Below are 23,268 nucleotides of genomic sequence, written 5' to 3' on the forward strand. Positions count from 1 at the left end.
TCTTGGGGTAGCATATTCTGGTGTTACGATACCCTGTATTTGAAGGTGTGAAGAAGACCCCTAATCTATCTCACATGGAGTGGTGAAGATGTTAGATAATCCACTTGACTTTAAGCCAGATATTATTTCACGTTGGAGTAGGCTTGTTGGGTTGAACAGTCTTATCCTGTTCCTATTTGTTATGAAATTGTTGACGTTACTTCTGCATCCTGTATAGCTGGAAGTTGCTGAGCCACAAACTGAATAACTTTTCAAATTTTCACTCATATTTAAACAGATTTATTTTATAGTGTACTCTACATTGAAAAATATTCTTATAGATTATTGCAATAACTTCATATCACACAGCGGCTTGCTTGATACATGGCAGCTGCCTGCAGTGCTTCTTCTAGTAACCCATGTTTATTGTAACTTTGTAAAGCATTTTGTGTGGTTTATGAGTCAAATTATAACCTGTGGTAGGGATGAGATGAGAAGAGATAAAAGTGACTGCCTTTAACATCAAGGCAGCACTTGACTGAGATCAAGGAGACCTCACAAAACTGAAGTCAGTAGAAATCGGGGAAAAGATTTCCATTTATTGGAGTCATGCTGAACAAAAAGGAAGATGGTTGTGGTTGTTGGAGGTCAATTATCTCAGTCTGAGGACATCTCTGCAGGAATTCCTGAGAATAGTGTTCTAGGCGCAACCATCTTCAGTTGCTTCATCAATGACCTTCCCTTCACATAAGTTTAGAGATGGGATGTTCGTAGATGATTGTATAATGTTCAATACCATTCACAACTGCTCAAATATTAAAAACAGTCTGTGTTCACATGCAGTCGAAAAGTGTGGCGCTGGAAAAGCACAGCAGGTTGGGCAACACCCAAGAAGCAGGAGAGTCGACATTTCGGGCATAAGCCTTTAATCAGGAATGATGAAGCCCCATTACTGATGAAGGGCTTATGCCCGAAACATGAATTTTCTGCTTCTCGGATGCTGCCTGACCTGCTGTGCTTTTCCAGCATCACACTTTGCGACTCTGATCTCCAGCAACTGCAGTCCTCACTCCCTCTCTGTGTACATATGCAGCAAGACTTGGACAATATTGAGGCTTGGGCTAATAAAAGACAAATAACATCCATGCTCACACTGGTGCCAGGCAATGACCATTGCCAACAAGAGAGAATCTAACCATTTTCCCTTGATATGCAATGGCATTACCATTGCTACTCAATTCCCCTGTTATCAATATCTTGGGGCTAAGTCGACCAAAGATTGCACTGGACCAGCCAATACCTGATTAGAGGCTAGGAACTCTGCAATGAGTAATTCACCTCTTGTTCACCAACCACAAGAGACAAGTCAGACTGTGCTGGAATTTGCCTGTATGAGTGCAGTTCCAACAGTACTCAAAAAGCTTGACACCATCCATGTAAAATAGCCACTCAATTGGCATCACATTCACCGCCTTCAACATTCTCTGCCTTACTATTGATGCATAGTGGCAGCAGTGTGTGCCTTCTTCAAAGTACATGACAGGAACTCACCAAGGCTCCTTAGGCAGCACCCTTCAAACCTGTGATTTCTAATGTCTAGCAGGACAGGCTCAGCCAACAAGAACCCCACAGGTTGCAAGTTCCACTCCAAGCCACATACCATCCTGACTTGGGAATATATCACCATTTCTTCACTGTCATGTGACTAAAATCCTGGATCTCTCTCCCTGACATCATTATGGATGTTCCCAGATCATAAGGATAGCACTGGTTCAAGAAGGTGAGGCTAACCAACACTTTCTCAAAGGCAATTAGGGATGGGCAGCAAATGCTGGCTTTGCCAGTGATCCTAACATCCTGTGAACAATTAAATAAAAAAGAATCGTGTACACAGGGATTTTTCTTTGTTGTAAGCAATAAGATGTGAAAAGCACTAACTTTATTCAAGCATATTGATATACAAAACAGATGGTTTACTGAGTGTTCAGACCTGCAGCTTAGAGTGGCATCAGAGAAATGCAGACTAGACATTTGTGGTCAGAGGTACTCGGCAGCAAGAATTATGTCCAAATTGTTTATGTGACAGCTGCCTGAAGGTACACTAAAACAACTAATGTTATTGCAGTATTTAATTGTGACAATATCTTGGGTGGAAGGGAAAGGTTATCAACGCGAAATTGACAGTGAACCAGTAAGGAGCTATTAAGACAGTGATAAAACGCTGCAGGTCTTTTACAGATTCTGGTGTGACCGAGCAGATCTTATTTTGTGTTTTGGTAATTTGTAGAGTTGATTAGTAGTTAACTTTTTCTAAATACTGATATTGTCAATATATTGTAAAGTAATTACACTATTTTGTAATAGTTTTGTAATTTTGTAAAATACCTAAAAACTTTCTTTCTTCTCAATAAAAATATTTATTAAAAAAAAGAACAACGTACTTGTGTGCAGCCTTCACAAGAACATTCAGGTCCCTGGTTGGCAACACAGTTTAGTAAGATGCAGAGAGGTTTAGGGAAGGAATTCTACAGCTTAGGGCCCGGCAGATGAAGATCAGTCTGTTAATGACATGGTGATGGCTAAAACAGATCTCAGACAGTTGTGAGGATGGGGAGATCACCAAGAGGGAGGGTGAAGCCATGGAGCGATTTCAGAACAAGCATGAGTTATAAAATCTACGGCTTGTTGGACTGGGAACCAGTGCATATCAGTGAGCACAGGAAGTAGATGGCGAATGGAGTTTGTAGTTGGGACTGAAGACAATGGCTTTGGTCTGGCCATTGTTTGACTGGAGGAGAATTATGCTCCTTCAGGACCAGATGTTGGACAACAGCCAACATAAATCAGACACATTGGATGGGTCAGTTTTGTTCATGGGTGATGCTCTTGGCAATGGGAGATGAAAGTCAAGTCCATCTGACATGGAAGAGGGTGAGCGAGGAAAACTGACAAAGAGTCAAGTCCTGGTTGCTGCTGGGTCCGACAGCCTGGAGAGAAGGTGTGAAAGTGAGGGCTGGATAGCTGGTGCAACAGTTAGCTTACTGTGCAGCTTCAGTTGACTTCACTGATCGAATGTTTCTCAGCATGTTCTTCAGCCTGTATAATGCTCAATGGACATCAATTCATTTTTTTAATAACTCTTTTTTTGACGGGATGTGGGGTCATTGACAAGACCAGCATTTGTTGCCCATCTCTAATTAGCATTAAAACAAGAGTGGTTTGCATGGCCATTTCAGAGAAGTGAACCATATCTACCTACATGAATAGTTTCCATACAAGGAGATGGTGTCCATACCATATTAAACAAATAGACACTTTGATACAAGGATTTCACTGTATCCATGATATTTGAACTTAAGCATAGTGATGAATGGTTACAGCTTACCAAAAATAACTGAACCAACTCCTCTTTGCCTTATTTGGGACAATTTACATTTACGTTTTCTCTGCTGCTATCGCGCATCTTCTACTTACAAGACAATAATGAACAGAAGTAGCGTATCCATAGCAGTTCAGATAGCAATTTCAGATCTTCCTGAAATTCTGTTGGCATTGATCAGAGACTCTCTGTAAACCTTTTTTTCCACCATAATACTGCAGATGTTCAGCCCTCCACCCCCTATACCTACATAAACCAAACTGCACATGAAATCAGGACACTTGGTTAAGAAGGAGAGATAGATGGAGGGAGCCCAGCGAGTTATTACTGTGTAGGGACAACACCCTTTGAGAAGCAGTGGAACTGGAAAAACAGGACAAAGGAAAACAAGATGAGATTTCTCGCTGTCCTCTTGCAATGTGACTTTCAACAGCCATCTTCAAACTCCATGACGGCAGGCAGACATGAGGTGACTTCCCCTTCAACGGTTCCTGCTGGATGCCAGTGCTAATGGGTTTGAAACTGAGGCTGCTGGAATTAAGCAAATCTTTGGTGACTGAGCAATGGAACAGTCAAGCAACTGCTGTCTCTTGTTCCATGTCCTGTGTTCCTGGGCACAGCCTAAGTGCTGGTTTTAAGGGATGTCTGACTTGCAGTGGGGAAAATACACAAAAATATATATGCGATTATTAAAAACCCACCTGTTATTTCAAAAGATTGCAACATGTTACCCTCAAATAGTGCTTTATATATCAGTTAACAGGAGTAATAAACTGCTTTTAATTATTTAAAAAAATAGTTGTTCTTCTTAAATGCAATGTTTATCCAGATTGGGTCCTGGGATTTGCCATACAGTCGGTTTCACCAAGTGGATCTGCAGTGAGAGTTGTTGACTCTTGCAGAATTACCCAAGAGTCTCAAGGACAAGCAAGCCCTGGAGAAGAAATATCAATTTAAAATAAACTCTCAACTTTTTTTTAACAACGACAAAAATGTTGGGAGTCTGAGTGACAGTCAAAAGCCATCTAATTGGGTAACATAGAGCCTGCTCACTTTCCCATTGGCTAGATGAACGTTCCGGTGACCAGTCTGGGGGAATGTTGACAACCATAATTCCTGGCGCCCCACCAAAATAAAAAGGGGAAGTGCAAGGGAGGGGGCCACACGAGGAACCCAACAAGTAGCAATTGCTGCAGAATGCAGTCAGCTACCTTCAAGCATTGGATGATGGAAAGATCACTGTCGGCATTAACGTCGCTGTGGTAACAGCTAAACCGAAGAGTGCTTGGCTGGGAGACAAAAACAGGGTTTCGAAGGCAGCAAGGGATTAAATTGATAACCTGTGTGAATATATTTCTATATATCTATTCACTTTTAATTTCACAGCAGTAATCCACAGTGGGAGATGTTATTAAGAAAAAAAAACAAGGAAAAAGGAGTGGTTGTTTTTTTCTTCATAGCTCCTCACTCTCAGGGATTTTGACCATCTTGGATCACTACTGAAGGCTTAAGCATTAAATTTAACTTCTCTTCCCGTGTGGTGATACCAAAGCTCTGATCTGTGAAGGAAGACAAAAGGAAACAGAAGAAGGAATGAATGATCTTTCCTCTTACTCTTTTAAAAACCTTTCCAAATTTTCCGTTTCTTCTTTCTCTGAATTCATCAATATGTTAGGCCTCACTGATGAAGTATATCTTTCCTGTTTACACCCAGTGGTACATCCAGCGCTCTTAGCTTAACTATTTCAGGTGTAGACCAAACTAATGTCCATGATTCACATGGGTCTCCAAGGCCCAACGATCCTTGAGGCCCAGGGCAAAAAAACTCCAGAATGCTCACAGAGTTGAAGTTTAAGAGAGTTTTGTTTACTTAAGGAGTGTTATACCTGTCTTGGAATCAGTTCAGAAAAACTTCACTCGGCTGATTCCTGAGATGAAGGGGTTGGTCTTGTGAGGAAAGTTTGAGCAGGTTGGCCCATACTCATTGAAATTTAGAATAATGGGATATGATCTTATTGAAACATGTAAGATTATGAGGGTAGAGTTTAAAAATAAAAGACCTTACATCTAAGACAGAGGTTGAGAAGTAATTTCTTCTTTCACAGGATCATTAGGCTGTGGAATTCTCTTCTCCAGGTGATCATGGAGGCTTGGTCATTACAAATGTTCAACATTGAATTAAGTGGACTTTTGATTAACATGGGAGTCAAGGATAAAGAGGGCCAGGGAGGAAAATGGAGTTAAGACCACAATCAACTCAGCCATGATCTTATCGAACAACTGAGCAGGCTGAAGGGTCTTTCCTGCTCTTAATTCTTATATGAGATGAATATATGTAGATTTGAATAGAGATGTTGAAATGGCGGGTTTGATTGAGGCTTACTGGTGCAGGGAATTGATAAAGTAGATAAGAAGAAATGTCTCATGCTTGCAGGAGACTAGTATAAGGGCACCTAACCACTCTCACAAGGCACATAATTCTAACATGAAGCAGGAAAATTCCAGGTAACAGCCCTGGACAATGAAGGAAGAAAGGGAAATTTATCTAAATCCCCAAAAAAAAGAAATGCAGAAAAGATCTTGGGCGTCTGACTGAGCACTCATTTAGTTATGGAGACATGCATCAAATCTTCAATTGGAAATGAAAGGATCAGAATGTGGCAAAGGTGTTCAACCTTGGTTAGTTCTGGAACTTGGTAACAGGAGCCCTGACTGGAAGTAACACCATAAAGAGGAAAAGGACAGGTAATAGTGGAAGGATACTTGTCGGACTGGAGGCCTTTGAACAGTGGAGTCCTTCAGAAGTCAGTGCTGGGCCCATTATTGTTTATTATTTATATCAATGATTTGGATGAGAATGTACAAGGCATGATTAGTAAGTTTGCTGATTACATTAAAATAGGCAGTAATGTGGACAGTGAGGAAGGTTCTCAGAAATTGCAGCAGGACCTTGATCAGCTGAAGAAGTGGGCCAAGAAATGGGAAATGGAGTTTAATATAGATAAATGTGAGGCCTTGCATTTTGGAAAGTCAAATCTAAGTTACATAGTGAATGGTAGGGCCTTAAGGAGTGTATGGAACAGAGGGATCTTGGAGTTCAGGTTCACAGTTCTCTGAAAATGGAGTCACAGGTAGACATGGCAGTGAAGAAGGCTTTTGGCACACTGGCCTTCATCAGTCAGGGCATCGTATAGAGGTTAGGAAGTTATGTTGCAGTAATACAGGATGTTGGTGAGGATGCATTTGGAGTATTGTGTTCTGTTTTGGTCACTATGTTATAGGAAGGATGTTAATAAACTGGAAAGAGTGCAGAAGAAATTTACAAGGATATTGCCTGGTCTGAGTTATAGGGAGAGGTTGGACAAGCTAGGACTTTTTTCTTTAGCGTGTAGGAGACTGAAGGGGGACATTATGCAGATGTATAAGATCATGAGGGGCATGGATAGGCACTCAGTCTTCCTCCAAGGGTTGTAGAATCGAGGACTAGAGGGCATCAGTTTAAGGCTAGATGGAAAAGAATTAAAGGAAACACCTATGGGGCAACTTTTTTACATAGAGGGTGGTATGCATATTGCATGAGCTGCCATCGAAAGTGGTTGAGGCGGGTACATTATTTAAAAGGCATTTGGACAAACACATGGATAGGAAAGGATTAGAAGGATATGGGCCAAGTGCAGGGAAATGGGGTTACCGTGGACAGACATTTTGGTCAGCATGGACCAGTTTGGGCTAAAGAGTCCGTCTCCGTGCTGTAGGACTCTATGTCTCCATGACAGGTCTGGGGCAGCTTTGAATGAAATCCTGAAGACAGGACCAAATTGGCAGTGTCGGATGGTAAAAGGGCCCTCCCTGCTTGCTCAAGGCTCCACAGGGTCCTTCGTTGCTCACCACTTCTACCACGCCACATGAAAAATCCAACAATTCCTCCTGCCATGCAGTTCCACCAGCAGACCACCTGTGAAGGAGCTTAATGGGCATCTCTCTGGAGTCACATGAGCCATCTCCCAGCCCTCCTCCATCTCACTCACTCAATCATCATTTCCTTCTATTCCTTTCTGCTTTGTACATTTATTCAGTTTCCCTTTAAATCCTTAGGATGCTTAAACAGTTAAATTTTGGGAAAATATTTTAAAAATTAATGAAATAGCAAACTCACATTTAACTTGGAACAACTGGGTGATAGAGATGGATCCAGGCTTAACCTCAATGCTGAGTTGGTTCATCTCAACTGAAACTTTATTGCTGGAACAGCACAGCAGGTCAGGCAGCATCCAGGGAACAGGAGATTCGACGTTTCGGGCACAGGCCCTTCTTCTCATTCCTGAAGAAGGGCCTGTGCCCGAAATGTCGAATCTCCTGATCCCTGGATGCTGCCTGACCTGCTGTGCTGTTCCAGCAATAAAGTTTCAACTTTGATCTCCAGCATCTGCAGACCTCACTTTCTCATCTCAACTGAAGGGATCGCAACTTAAGTTGGCAAAATCTCTGGAGATTTAATTATTATCCATTCCCTCAGCCCCCGTCTCTCTGACAAACATGCCTCTGAATCGGAGGAGTTTCAGAGATCTGGGAAGGTTGTGGACAGGAGGAAATTACATAGACAGGGAGGGAATTTGAAAAAAAGAATCAGAACTTTATAATTGAGGCCCTTCCTATCACGGTGCAAGTGCCAGCCCCAACCTTTGGAACCAGGTCTCGGGTCATGGAGGTCATAACTCACCTTCACTTTGTGGTGCTGTTCTGCAAAGTATCTTTCTCCTTGAGTGCAGCCATAGCCAGCTTTAACTGCTCTTTAACCTGGTTGAGTTCACGTTCTGTTCTGACCTTCATGACACTTAGCTCCGTGTAAATTTCATTGTACCTGTCTGTTGCATACTTTTTATCCTGAAAAAGAAATTCATTAACAGAAATCATTCTGGTTATTCTGGACACTGAACACATACACAGGAGACAGAAGTACTGTCCTGACTCCTTCCTGCAGCTTCCTGAGTGTGAGCTGTACTCACCCACTGCACAGACTGAAGCTCATCCCGTAGGCACATAGTCTCCCTCCTGAGATTCTGCACTTCATTCTCCTTAATCCGCAGTAATACCTGAGGATTAGCACAGAATGAGTTCACACATCAGCTAGAACCATCCAACAAAGATGATTCCTTAACTTACAGCCAGAGTAGAACTGCATGGTCAAGTGCCTAAAATCTAATGGAGAGGCTTGAGGAGGCTTACACGGGGAATAACTGGTACTGGGGGTGAACTGCCAGAAATGTTTGACAACTTTTGATGTTAATTGCTCTCACTGCTTTCATTCACTATGAAAGACAATTTTTCAAGCATTATTTGAACTCAATAACACTGAAATCTTTGAGCTACCAAATTACACAAATGTTTGATTATCTTTATCTTACATTATTATACCCAGGATTTGGCACATTTTTAAATAATACATTCTTACAAATAAAATATCAAATTGTTTTTGACACTTCATCCTTGATTGGATTTTTCTCATGCCTTATAATTTTAAATACTAATTGCAAAATTTCACTTTCATAGACAAGAGAAATTAATTTAGTTCCAGTTATTCTAGAACAAGTTTTGGCATGGTAGTTCAGTGGTTAGCACTGCTGCCTCACATCACCAGGGACCTGGGTTTGATTCCAGCTTCGGGCAAGTGTTTGCACATTCTCCCCGTGTCTGCGTGAGTTTCCTCCGGGTGCTCCGGTTTCTTCCCAGAGTCCTAAGATATGCAGGTTAGGTGAATTGACCATGCTAAATTGCCCATAGTGTTCAGGGATCTGTATGTTAGGTCCATTAGTCAGGGGTAAATGTAGAATAATAGGGGAGCGGAATGGGCTCGGGTGGGATACTCTGTGGAGGGTCGGTGTGGACTTGTTGGGCCGAAGGGCCTGTTTCCACACTGGAGGGATTCTATTCTATTCTATTCTATTCTATTCAGTTGGTATCAATTGCACTGAACAGCTACAAATTGACATCCTAAATTATTATCAACTAACAACACTGTCATTAATTAGTATCCAACTATAACATCACAGCATTCAAGCATTTTCAGGCCAGTCAGTGTTTAATTTTCTTCAGTGTTTTCCATCAGTGTATTGAGACATGTTATGATACATCTCTGGAGCAGGTGGGACTTGAACCCAAGTCCCTTGGTTCACAGGAAGGGACATTCCGCTGCCTTCATTACTTTCAGCTCACTGAAATGAAGAGATACTTTGACTAAATCCCACTGCAACTTGAAATATAGCCTTTATTTTACCATTTTTCTGTAGTGTCTCAGGCTGACTATAGCTATGATTTAAGAATTTGACTATATTTCTGTTTCTTTGTAGACAGAATCCCTACAGCATCGGAGCAGGTCATTCGACTCACTGTGTCCACAGCGCCCTCCAAAGAGAATCTCACCCAGGTCCACCCCCTAGTGTATCCCTGTAACCCTGCATTTTCCATGCTTAATCCACCTAACCTGGACACCCTTGGATTATAGGAGGAAAGTGGAGTACCCAGAGGAAACCCACACAGACACAGGGAGAATGTGCAAAATCCACACAGACAGTCACTTGAGGCTGGAAATGAATGTGGGTCCTTGGTGCTGTGAGCCAGCAGTACTAATCACTGAGCCACTGCGCTATTCCTTTGAGACATTAGGTGTGAATTGCCAATTTGTTGATGATCGCTTAACAGCATTATTCACTAGCGACAATCTGAGATTACATTAGTGATGATTACAATATGTTATAATACATTTTATGGGATAATTAAAGTAGTTGATTCACTTATAATGTACAGCATTTTCAATGTGATAACCCTCCACTTAGGAATTGGTTATATTGTACTGACACTTCAAACTCACCTTAGAATAGATCTGGTGTACAAACAGATGTTACATTACATGAAAATCATAAGTAAATCAGTATCGAGAAGAGCAGTAAGACTGAAAAGACACGTGACATTGATTTTTCTTGAGCTTTGTTTATACTGTAATACATCACCTGTTAGATGACAACTTCAAGGTTTGACAACTGGGCAAAATGTAGCGAGGCTAGCTGTCTTGATACATTTTCTAATACCACCTTCAACTTGATGAAGGGACATAAAGACATTCAAGATCTGGAAAGTAGCCCCTGGTGTTTAATAGATCAACGTCCACATGTTGCATTAGGCACCAACTGACTTTTGAAGATCCACTTTTGGAATACTGCGTTCAGTTCTGGTCTCCCTACTACAAGAAGAACGTTGTGAAATTTGAAAGGGTTCAGAAAAGGTTACAAGGATGTTGCCAGGCTTGGAGGGCTTGAGCTATGGCAGGGGGAGGCTATATAAGCTGAGGCTATTTTCCCTGGAACGTCAGAGGTTGAGGAATGTGTTATAGAGGTTTATAAAATCATGAGGGGCATGGATAGGCCAAATAGCCAAGGTCACTTCCCTGGATGGGATCTCCAAACCTAGAGGGCACAGGTTTAAGGTGAGAGGGGAAAGATTTAAAAGGGATTTAAGGGGCAACGTTTTCACACAAAGGGTGGTGTATGTATGGAATGAGCTGCCAGAGGAAATGGTGGAGGCTGGTACAATTGCAACATTTAAAAGGCATCTGGATGGGTGCAGGTTGTTCTGCTATAATGAGTGTTTCGTTAACGTGAATTTGCTGTAACGCGATTGACAAATTGAGGACGCTGTTTCTAAAGCACAAGCTTTTAAAAAGTGTATTGGCTGTGGCACGATTACTTTGCCAACACTTTAAGCGCTGTTTCTAAAGCACGATGTTTCTATAACACAGGGGTGCAAAAGAATGCAACCATGTGTTATAGAAGAACTACCCTAATAAGAATAGGAAGGGTTTAGAGGAATATGTGTCAAAAGCCAGCAATGGGATGAGATTAATTTAGGATATTTGGTTGGCAGGAGCTAGTTGGACTGAAGGATTTGTTTCCATGCTGTACATCTCTAGGACTCTATTTATAGGGACTTTATTAATATTTATAGTTTAGCACAAACATCAGTTTACACCTTTCTCTTCTGAGCTCTTTTGGTGTTCAGTAGCCAATTTCCCACTGGTGAAGAATCTAGCTCTTTTTAAACAAACTATAAGTAAAAATCAAAATCATATCAGGGAGAGATAATGTACTCCACTCTCAATGGTACCAACCAATCCTGAAATCTTCCAAGCTTCTGCTGGACCTCACATGCAAGAACCCACTTGGTAATTTTAATCAATCTGTTCAGATGTTATGACATACTTCTGGATGAGGAATAGGGACACTGCTGCTATGCCACAGGAGCCCAAAGCCGAGCTCTTCTTTTTGAAAATCCAACCAGAAAATCACCCATCTGAATTAATGAATCAAAAGCACTGGCCCCCAGGGAAATGCAATAAGAACAAAAATCAAAAAACGTGGGGAACTGCATTTCTAACTTTGACAACTGACAATGTCAAGACTGATGCACACAGAAACATCTTTTATGGAGCTTATAGAGACTGCTGTGAGCAGATTTCCTTTGAATGAAACATCTTTTGGTGAGTAATTCCTGTTATAGAGAGTAACGTCTATACATGTACACCAGTTAAATTTAAACTCCTCACCACAGCAACATACACTCAGTCATAGTTAAGAGTCTTGGGCATTGCCAAATGAACAGCATGTGCATTTTAGAAATAATTCCAGCATGGTAAAATTGGCACCTTCCTGAAAATACTGATAAAATCTCACTCCTCAGTGTGGATACTGAAGATTCTGCACAAGCAAGCATTAGAACCTTTGCTGATTTTTCATTTTTACTTTTCTCATTTTTGGTTTGAAGCTGTGAATTGTGAGTTAAGAGCTGATGAAGACCTTTGGACTATGAGCAGCAACTTGTTTTAAAAGAAAGAGAACATAAAAAAAGCCTGATATTTGTTTGAGGCCAGGCCTGGAAGTTAAAATTAGATTAGATTCCCTCCAGTATGGAAACAGGCCATTTGGCCCAACACATCCACACCGACCCTCCGAAGAATAACCCGCCAGAGCCCTCCCCCTACCCTATGTTTACCCTTGACTAATGCACCTAACACCATGTGCAATTTAGCACGGCCAATTCACCTGAAACGAACATCTTTGGATTGTGGGAGGAAATCCACGCAGACATGGGGAGAATGTGCAAACTTCATGCAGACAGTCACCCAAGGCAGGAACTGAATCCTCCCTGGTGCTGTGAGGCAGCACTGCTAACCACTGAGCCACTGTACCAGCCACAAATGGCAGGTTGATTCTTGTTCAAAGAATACAGTAGTCGTTTCAGTTCCAGAGATGCATTATACTGGATTCAGAGAAGCAAATGTTGAATGTTAACTGGGGCCTTATAGGGAGACAACCAATCTAACCAAGAGAAACCAAAGTTTGAACTGGTTTTTGAATTGTCTATGAGTTAGAAGGTTTGTGCCTGTGAAAGCTGTAGGATGGAGGTTTGATTACTGACTGGTTTGTCCTCCCATTATTAATTTACTGAAAGTTCAGAGAATAGGACCTCAGTTATAAGTAAGCAATAAGATGGTGCTATTTTCTGGGTCTACAGATTATGAAGGAGCAAAGATGGCCTTTAGTAGATTGATGTGGGAGTTTAGGGAGAGTTTTCATGTTACTTATGATTATGTCTGCAGCAAGTGTCTTTAGTTGCAAATCCAATCATTTTGCATGGATCAGTTGGAGCAGCACTTAGAGGCAATGAGGAATTTACAAGAGCTGGGGGTGTGATGGAAGTTTTAGGAAGGGAGAAAAGCTGCAGATACAGTCAGGTAGATGGGTTAACTCCAGGAAAGATAGGAGGGGCAGGCAAGTAGTACAGGAGACCCCTGTGGCTATTCCCATCTCAAACAAGTATGCTGTTTTGGAAAATGTAGGGGGTGATGGACTCTCAGGGGAATATAGCATGTACAGCCAAGTTTCTGGTACCGAGAATGGGGTACGTTGGGTTCCAAGACATCAATTGTGATAGGGGACTCTAGTCAGAGGCACAGACAGACATTTCTGCAGCTGGCAGCAAAATCAGAACGGTGTGTTTCCTCCCTGATGGCAGGATCAAAAGTATCTCCATAAGACCATTCGGCCCATCAAGTCCACTCTACCATTTAATCATGGTGATGGGTGTTTCAATTCTACTTACCCGCACTTTTCCCACAGCCCTTAATTCCTTTCGAGATCAAGAATTTATCAATCTATGCCCTGAAGACACTTAACGTCCTGGCCTCCACTGTGCTCCGTGGCAATGAATTCCACAGGCCCACCACTCTCTGGCTGAAGAAATGTCTCCTCATTTCCATTCTAAATTGACCCCCTCTAATTTTAAGGCTATGCCCATGGGTCCTAGTATCCCCGCCTAACGGAAACAATCTCCCAGCGTCCACCCTTTCTAAGCCATGCATTATCTTGTAAGTTTGCCACAAGGATCGGTGCTGGGTCCTCTACGTTTTGTCATTTATGTAAATAATTTGGATGCGAGCATAAAAGGTACAGTTAGTAAGTTTGCAGATGACACCAAAATTGGAGGTGTAGTGGACAGCGAAGAGGGTTACCTCAGATTACAACAGGATCTTGACCAGATGGTGCAATGGGCTGAGAAGTGGCAGATGGAGTTTAATTCAGATAAATGCAAGGTGCTGCATTTTGGGAAAGCAAATCTTAGCAGGACTTATACACTTAATGTTAAGTTTCTAGGGAGTGTTTCTGAACAAAGAGGCCTTGGAGTGCAGGTTCATAGCCCCTTGAAAGTGGAGTCGCAGGTTGATAGGATAGTGAAGAAGATGTTTGGTATGCTTTTCTTTTTTGGTCAGAGTATTGAGTACGGAGTTGGGAGGTCATGCTGCGACTGTACATGACATTGGTTAGACCACTGTCGGAATATTGCATGCAATTTTGGTCTCCTTCCTATCGGAAAGATGTTGTGAAACTTGAAAGGGTTCAGAAAAGATTTACAAGGATGTTGCCAGGGTTGGAGGATTTGAGCTATAGGGAGAGGCTGAATAGGCTGGGGCTGTTTTCCCTGGAACGTCAGAGGCTGAGGGGTGACCTTATAGAGGTTTACAAAATTATGAGGGGCATGGAGTAAATAGACAAAGTCTTTTCCCTGGGGTCAGGGAGTCCAGAACTAGACGGCATAGGTTTAGGGTGAGAGGGGAAAGATATAAAAGAGACCCAAGGGGGCAACCTTTTCATGCAGAGGGTGGTACGTATATGAAATGAGCTGCCAGAGGAAGTGGCGGAGGCTGGTACAATTGCAATATTTAAGGGGCATCTGGATGGGTATATGAATAGGAAGGGTTTGGAGGGATAAGGGCCGGGTGCTGGCAGGTGGGACTAGATTGGGTTGGGATATCTGGTTGGCATGGACGGGTTGGACCGAAGGGTCGGTTTCCATGCTGTACATCTCTGTGACTCTATGTCTCCTCAACCTTCTAAACTCTAAGGAATACAACACCAGAATCCTCAGCTGTTCATCGCATGTTAGGCCTACCATTGTAGGGATCATCCGTGTGAATCTCCGCTGGACAGCTCCAGTGCCAGTATGCCCTTCCTGAGGTGTAGGGCCCAAAACTGGACACAGTATTCTAAATGACACCTAACCAGAGCTTTATAAAGTCTCAGAAGCATATCACTGCCTTTGTATTCCAACCCTTTTGAGATAAATGACAACATTACATTTGCTTTCTTAACTATGGACTTAACCTGCAAGTCAACCTTTAGTGAATCCTGGACTAGCGTACCCAGATCCCTTTGTACTTTGGTTTTATGAACTTTCTCACTGTTTAAAAAAAATAGTCCATGCCTGTATTCTTTTTTCCAAAGTGCAAGTTCTAGCACTTGCTCACGTTGAATTTCATCAGCCATTTCCTGGACCACTCTCCTAAACTGTCTAAATATTTCTGCAGCCTCCCACCTCCTCAGAACAACCTGCTTGTCTGCCTAACTTCGTATCATCGGTGAACTTCGCCAGAATGCCCCCAGTCCCTTCATCCAGATCATTAATATATAAAGTGAACAGCTGTGGCCCCAACACTGAACCCTGTGGGACCCCACTTGTCACTAGCTGCCATTCCAAAACAAAACCTTTTATCCCAACTCTCTGCCTCCTGTCAGATAGCCAATCCCCAATCCATGTAAGATTACAACCAACGCCTCTGCTATTTCCTCAGCCACCTCCCTCAGAACTCTAGGATGTAGTTCACCCAGGCCAGGAAATTTATCAATTTTTAGACCTTTTAGCTTTTCTCGCACTTTCTCTTTTGTAATGGCTACCATATTCATCTCTGCCCTTTGACTCTCCTTAATTGTTGGGATATTACTCATGTCTTTCACTGTGAATACTGACACAAAGTATTTATTAAGTTCTTCAGCTTTTTTTTTATTAGATTACTTACAATGTGGAAACAGGCCCTTTGGCCCAACAAGTCCACACCGACCCGCCGAAGCGCAACCCACCCAGACCCATTCTCCTACATTTACCCCTTCACCTAACACTACGGGTAATTTAGCATGGCCAATTCACCTAACCTGCACGTTTCCTTATCTCCCATCACGAGCCTTTCTGCATCATTTGGCCTTTTGTTTATGTCTTATGTATTGAAATAAACTTTTACAATCATTTCTAATATTACTGGCTAGCTTACCTTCATATTTGATCCTCTCCTTCCTTATTTCTCTCTTTGTTATCCTCTGTTTGTTTTTGTAGTCTTCCTAATCTTCTGATTTCCCTGTGCTCTTGGCCACTTTATAGGCTCTCTCTTTTTCTTTGATATATTTCCTGACTTCCTTGTCAGCCATGGCTGTCTAACACCTCCCTGGATAATTTTCCTTTTCTTTGGGATGAACCTCTATTCTATATCCTCAATTACACCCAGAAATCCTGCCATTGCCGCTCTACTGTCTTCCCCACTAGGGTCTCCTTCCAGTCGATTTTCATCAGTTCCTCTCTCATGTCCCTGTAATTACCTTTATTTAACTGTAACACCATTATATCCGATTTTGCCTTTTTTCTTTCAAACTGCAGACTGAACTCTACCATATTATGATTGCTGCCTCCTAAGTGTTCCTTTACTTTAAGATCTTTTATAAAGTCTGTTTGTTACATAGAACTAAGTCCAGAATAGCCTGCTCCCTTGTGGGCTCCGTCACAAGCTGTTCCAAAAAGCCATCCTGTAAACCTTCCATAAATTCTCTTCTTTTGGATCCACCGGCAACATTATTCACCCAGTGCACCTGCATCTTGAAGTCCCCCATGATCGCCGTGACCTTGCCTTTCAGTACATCTTGCGCCCCTGATCCTGACCACTGCTGGGAGGTCTGTACACAACACCCATTATGTTTTTTTTGCCTTTGTGGTGCCTCAACTTCACCCACACAGACTCCACATTATCTGACCCTATGTCATTCAGTGCATAGATTTAATCTCATTCTTAACTAACAAGGCAACCCCGCCCCCTCTGCCCATCTCCCTGTCTTTTCGATAAGTTGTAAATCCTTGGATGTTTAACTGCCCATCCTGAATCTCCTGCAACCATGTCTCTGTGATGCCTACCACATTATAATCATTCACGATGATTTGTGCCATTAATGTATCTGCTTTGTTATGAATACTACGAGCATTTAGATAAAGCGCCTTAATGCTAATTTTCTTATCCTCATGATTTCCAACATCTCCAATGTCCTAAAGTCCCATTCCTTTTTGCTTCACTCCTGCCTTGAACTTAATCTCTGCACACATGCTAACCTGTTGCTTATCTTTCTACTTGACTCCCACAACTCTCAAGTTTAAAGTCCTAGTGACCACCCTATTTATCTTTTTCAGCAGAACACTGCTTCCAGATTGGTTCAGGTAGAGACCATTCCATCAGTATAGATCCCTCCGGTTTCAAAACTGATGCCAATGTCCCATGAAATGGAATCCCTCTTTCCCACACCAATCTCTTACTCACATATTTACTTCCCTAATTTTCTTATCCCTATGCCAATAACACGTGGCTTGGGCAGTAATCCAAAGATTATGACCCTTGAGGACCTGTTCTTCAATTTCCTTCCTCGTGCTTGATAATCCCCAAACAGGTTCTCCTTCCTCGCCTTGCCTATGTTGGTAGTGCCAACGTGGACCACAACAACTGGATCCTCCCCCTCCTGCTCCAGTATCCTTTCAAGCCAGTCGGAGATATCCTGCACCCTGGCACCGGGCAGGCAACACACCATACGGGACTCCCAATCAGGCTTGCAAAAGATATTATCTTTCCCCCTAATTATAGGATCTCTAATAACAACTACTTGTCTTTTTGCTCCCCCCTCTTCAATGGCCTTCTGAACCATGGTGCTGTAGTCAGCTGGCTCATCCTGTCCACAGCCCTTTCCCTCATCCACACAGGGAGCAACAATCTCATACCTACTGGATAAGGTCAGGGGCTGAGGTTTCTCCACTCCTGAACTCAGAATCCCCCTACCTGCCTCACTTACAGTCACACCCTGTTGTCGCTGATCATTTGAATTACTCAATCTACTGGGTGTGACTGCCTCCTGAAACAAAGCGCCCAGGGAACTCTCCCCCTCCTGGATGTGCCAAGGTGTTTGAAGCTCAGATTCCAGATCATCAACTCTGAGCTGGAGTTCGTAAAGCAACCAACACTTGTTGCAGATGTGGTCACTGCGGTTCACAATGGAATCAGCCAGCTCCCACATCATACAGTTACAGAGGGTGCAGAATGCTCTCAAAGGGGAGAGGGACCAGGAGGAGATCGTTGTACACACTGGAGTTAGTGAGGGTAGGAGTAAGAGGTTACAGCAGATGAATGCGTGGCTGAGGAGCTGGTACAAGGGAGAAGGGTTCACAATTTTGGATTATTGGAATGTCTTCTGGGGTAGAATTGACCTGTACAAAAATGATGGCTTGCACCTGAATCGGAAGGGGACTAATATACTGGCACAGAGATTTGCAAGAGCTGCTTGGGAGGATTTAAACTAGTAAGGTTTGGGGGGGGGGGGGGGGGGCGTGGGAAGATGGTGGGGTGGTGGGAGGGGGGGGGGGGGGCGTGGGACCTAGGGACATAGCAATCAAGGAGATCAATCTGAAACTGGGACAGTTGGAAAAAGGAGCTAGTCAAACAGTCAGGGCAAACAGGAACAAAGCCGAGAACAAGGCAGGACTGAATAATTAAACTGCATTTATTTCAATGCAAGAGGCCTAACAGGGAAGGCAGATGAACTCAGGGCATGGTTAGGAACATGGGATTGGGATATTGTCGCAATTACAGATACGTCACTCAGGGATGGATAGGACTGGCAGCTTAACATTTCAGGATACAAATGCTATAAAGAAGGATAGAAAGAGAGGAGGGGGAGTGGTGATTTTGGTAAGGGATAGCATTACAACTGTACTTAGGATTTCCTGGGAATACATCCAGGGAAGTTATTTTGGTGGAACTGAGAAATAGGAAAGGGATGATCACCTTATTGGGATTGTATTATAGAACCTCCAATAGTCAGCAGGAAATTGAGAAACAACTTTGTGAGGAGATCTCCGTTATCTGTAAGAATAACAGGGTGGTTATGGTAGGGGATTTTAACTTTCCAAACATAAACTGGAACTGCCATAGTGTTAAGGGTTTAGATGGAGAGGAATTTGTTAAGTGTGTACAAGAAAATTTTCTGATTCAGTATGTGGATGTACCTACTAGAGAAGGTGCAAATCTTGACCTACTCTTGGGAAACAAGGCACTACAGGTGAGAGTGGCAGAGTGGTCAGTGGGGGAGCACTTTGGGGCCAGTGACCATAATTAAGTTCATTTTAAAATAATGATGGAAAAGGGTAGACCGATCTAAAAGTTGAAGTTCTAAATCGGAGGAAGGCCAATTTTGACGGTATTAGGCAAGAACTTTCAAAAGTTGTTTGGGGGCAGATGTTCGCAGGTCAAGGATTGGCTGGAAAATGGGAAACCTTCAAAATTGTGACGAGACACAGTATATTCCTATTAGGGTGAAAGGAAAGGCTGGTAGTTGTAGAGAATGCTGAACGACTAGAGAAATAGAGGATTTGATGAAGAAAAAGGAAGCATATGTCAGGTATAAACCGCAGAGATTGAGTGAATCCTCATAACAGTATAAAGGCAGTAAGAGTATACTTAAGAAGGAAATCAGGAGGGCAAAAAGGGAACATGAGCTAACTTTGGCAAATAGGGTTAAGGAGAATCCAAAGGGATTTTATAAATATATTAAGGACAAAAGGGTAACTCGGGAGTGAATAGGACCCCTCAAAGATCAGCAAGGCAGCCTAAGTATGGAACCACAGGAGATGGGGAGATTCTAAATGAGTATTTTGCATCAGTGTTTACTGTGAAGGACATGGAAGATATACAATGTAGGGGAATAGATGGTGACATCTTAAAAAATGTCCATGTAACAAAGGAGGAAGTGCTGGGCGTCTTGAAAAGCAGAAAGATGGATAAATCCCAGACCTGATCAGGTGTACCCTAGAACACTGTGGGAAGCTGGGGAAGTGATTGCTGGGCCCCTTGCTGAGATATTTGTATCATTGATAGCCACAGGTGAGGTGCCAGAAGACTGGAGGTTGGCTAATGTGATGCCACTGTTTAAGAAGGATGGTAAGGACAAGCCAGGGAACGATAGACCTGTGAGCCTGACATTAGTGGTGGGCAAGTTGTTGGAGGGAATCCTGAGGGACAGGATGTACATGCATTTGGAAAGACAAGGCCTGATTATGGATAAAGTAGGAGAAAGTGAGGACTGCAGATGCTGGAGATCAGAACTGAAAATGTGTTGCTGGAAAAGCGCAGCACGTCAGGCAGCATCCAAGGAGCAGGAGAATTGACGTTTTGGGCATGAGCCCTTCTTCAGGAATGAGGTAAGTGTGCCAAGCAGGCCAAGATAAAAGGTAGGGAGGAGGGACTTAGGGGAGGGGTGTTGGAAATGCGATAGGTGGAAGGAGGTTAAGGTGAGGGTGATAAGGTGAGGGCGATAGGCCGGAGTGGGGGTGGGGGCAGAGAGGTCAGGAAGAAGATTGCAGGTTAGGAAGGAGGTGCTGAGTTCGAGGGGTTTGACTGAGACAAGGTGGGGGGAGGGGAAATGAGGAAACTAGAGAAATCTGAGTTCATCCCTTGTGGTTGGAGGGTTCCTAGGCGGAAGATGAGGCGCTCTTCCTCCAGCCGTCGTGTTGCTATGGTCTTGTGATGGAGGAGACCAAGGACCTGCATGTCCTTGATGGAGTGGGAGGGGGAGTTGAAGTGTTGAGCCACAGGGTGGTTGGGTTGGTAGGTCTGGGTGTCCCAGAGGTGTTCTCTGAAACATTCCGCAAGTAGGCGGCCTGTCTCCCCAATATAAAGGAGACCACATCGGGTGCAGCGGATGCAGAAAATGATGTGTGTGGAGGTGCGGGTGAATTTGTGGCAGATATGGAAGGATCCCTTGGGGCCTTGGAGGGAAGTAAGGGGGGAGGTGTGGGCGCAAGTTTTGCATTTCTTGCGGTTGCAGGGGAAGGTGCCGGGAGTGGAGGTTGGGTTGGTGGAGGGTGTGGACCTGATGAGGGAGTCACAGAGGGAGTGGTCTTTTCGGAATGCTGATAGGGGAGGGGAGGGCCAACATGGCTTTGTACATGGGAAATCATGTCTCTCAAACTTGACTGAGTTTTTTTGAAGAAGTAACAAAGAGGATTGATATGGGCAAAGTGGCGGGCGTGATGCAGATGGACTTCAGGATGGTGTTCAACAAGGTTCCCCATGGGAGACTGGTTAGCAAGGTTAGATCACATGGAATATAGGGACAACCAGTCATTTGGATACAGAACTGGCTTAAAGGTATAAGACAGAGGGTGGTGGTGGATTGTTGTCTTTCAGACTGGAGGTCTGTGACCAGGCTACAAGGATCGGTGCTGGGTCCACTATTTTTCGCCATTTATATAAATGATTTGGATGCGAGCATAAGAGGTACAGATAGTAAGTTTGCAGATGACACCAACATTGGAGGTGTAGTGGACAGCGAAGAAGGTTACCTCAGATTACAACAGGATCTGGACCAGATGGGCCAATGGGCTGAGAAGTGGCAATGGATTTTAATTTAGATAAATGCGAGGTGCTGCATTTTGAAAAGGCAAATCTTAGCAGGATTTATACACTTAATGGTAAGGTCCTGGGGAGTGTGGCTGAATAAAGAGACCTTGGAGTGCAGGTTCATAGCTCCCTGAAAGTGGAGTCGCAGGTAGATAGGATAGTGAAGAAGGCATTTGGTATGCTTTCCTTTATTAGATAGAGCACTGAGTATAGGAGTTGGGAGGTCATGTTGCGACATTGGTTAGGCCACTTTTGGAATATTGTGTGCAATTCTGGTCTCCTTCCTATCGGAAGAATGTTGTGAAACTTGAAAGGATTCAGAAAAGATTTATAAGGATTTTGCCAGGGTTGGAGGATTTGAGCTACAGGGAGAGGCTGAATAGGCTGAGGCTGTTTTCTCTAGGCTGAGGGGTATTCTTATAGAGGTTCATAAAATCATGAGTGGCATGGATAGGGTAAATAGACAAGTTCTTTTCCCCTGGGGTGGAGGTGTTGAGAACCAGATGGCATAGGTTTAGGGCGAGAGGGGAAAAATTTAAAAGGGACTTAAAAGGCAACTTTTTCATGCATAGGGTGGTGCATCTATGGAATGAGCTGTCAGAGGAAGTGGTGGAGGCTGGTACAGTTACAGCATTTGGAAGGCATTTGGATGGGTATATGAATAGAAAGGGTTTAGAGGGATAGGGACTAAGTGCTGGCACATGGGACTAGATTATGTTGGGATATCTGGTCGGCATAGACGAGTTGGACGGAAGGGTCTGTTTCCGTACTGTATATCTCTATGACTGTGACTCTATTAGAGTGAATATTCTTCAGAGCCTGCTGGAAGCTATTGCATACACCAGGCTCTTCTGAAAACCAGCAAGATATAATCCCATGAGCCTTAAGACCGTAAACTAAAAGAAATAGGACCAGGAGTAGGCTGTTGATCCCCTTGAGCCTCCTCCATTTTCCTGCCCTATGCCCATAATTCTTGATTCCTCTACTGATCAAGAGTCCATCTCAGCCTTAAGTACACATTAGGACTCTGCCCTCACAGCTCTCTATGGCAGAGTGTTCCAAAGATTTACAACTCCTGGAGAGAAGAAATTTGTCCTCTTCATAAGGCATGGTGGTGCAATGGTTAGCACGGCTTACTGGGTTCAATCCCAGCCCGGGGTGACTGACCTGTGTGACATTTGGACATTCCCTTGGTGTCTGGGTTTCGGCTGGGTACCCTTCCTACAATCCAAAAATGGGCAGCATGGTGGCTCAGTGGTTAGCATTGCTGCCTCACAGCACCAGGGACTCGGGTTCAATTACAGCCTTGGGTGACTGTGTGGAGTTGCACATGTCTGCATGGGTTTCCTCCGGGTGCTCCGGTTTCTTCCCACAGTTCAACGATATGCAGGTTAGGTAAATTGGCCATGCCAAATTGCCCATCGTGTTCAAGGATGTGTTGGCTAGATGCATTAGTCAGGGGAAATGTAGAGTAATAGGGTGGGGGAGTGGGTCTGGGTGGGGTATTCTTCAGAGAGTCAGTGTGGACTTGTTGGGCTTAATGTCTGTTTCTTCTTGTAGGGATTCTATGTGCAGGTTAGGCAGATTGGTCATGCTAAGTTGCCCATAGTTTCCAGGATGTGCAAGCAGGGTGGGTTAGCCATAGTAACTGTGGGGTGACAGCATGAGTGTCTGGATAGGATGCTCTTCAGACGGTCACTGCAGACTCAGCGGGCCAACTGGCCTCTTTCTGCATTTTATGGATTCCTTGATCTCAGTTTTAAATTGGCCCCTTTATTTTGACAATGTGCCCTTTGGTCCTAAACTCACCCATGAGGGGAATGTCCCA

General features: G+C 43.4%; 1 protein-coding gene across 7 annotated transcripts in view; it reads right to left on the minus strand.

Moving 5' to 3' along the window:
• Positions 1-263: 263 nt before the first annotated feature.
• Positions 264-23,268, minus strand: part of LOC122542310 (uncharacterized) — a 370,387-nt gene continuing 347,382 nt past the window's right edge. For all 7 annotated transcript variants that reach the window (XM_087978361.1, XM_087978360.1, XM_087978363.1 and 4 more), the window contains 3 exons: positions 8,365-8,451; positions 8,079-8,242; positions 264-4,917 (listed from right to left, as the gene is read on the minus strand). In XM_087978361.1, coding sequence (XP_087834487.1) covers positions 8,081-8,242; positions 8,365-8,451 — 249 coding nt within the window. In that variant the 3' untranslated portion in view covers positions 264-4,917; positions 8,079-8,080. The remainder of the gene's footprint in view (positions 4,918-8,078; positions 8,243-8,364; positions 8,452-23,268) is intronic.

The sequence above is a fragment of the Chiloscyllium plagiosum genome, unplaced genomic scaffold (assembly GCF_037043375.1).
Source record: "Chiloscyllium plagiosum isolate Xiang-an unplaced genomic scaffold, Cpla_swu_hap1 HiC_scaffold_33, whole genome shotgun sequence".
NCBI lineage: Eukaryota > Metazoa > Chordata > Chondrichthyes > Orectolobiformes > Hemiscylliidae > Chiloscyllium > Chiloscyllium plagiosum.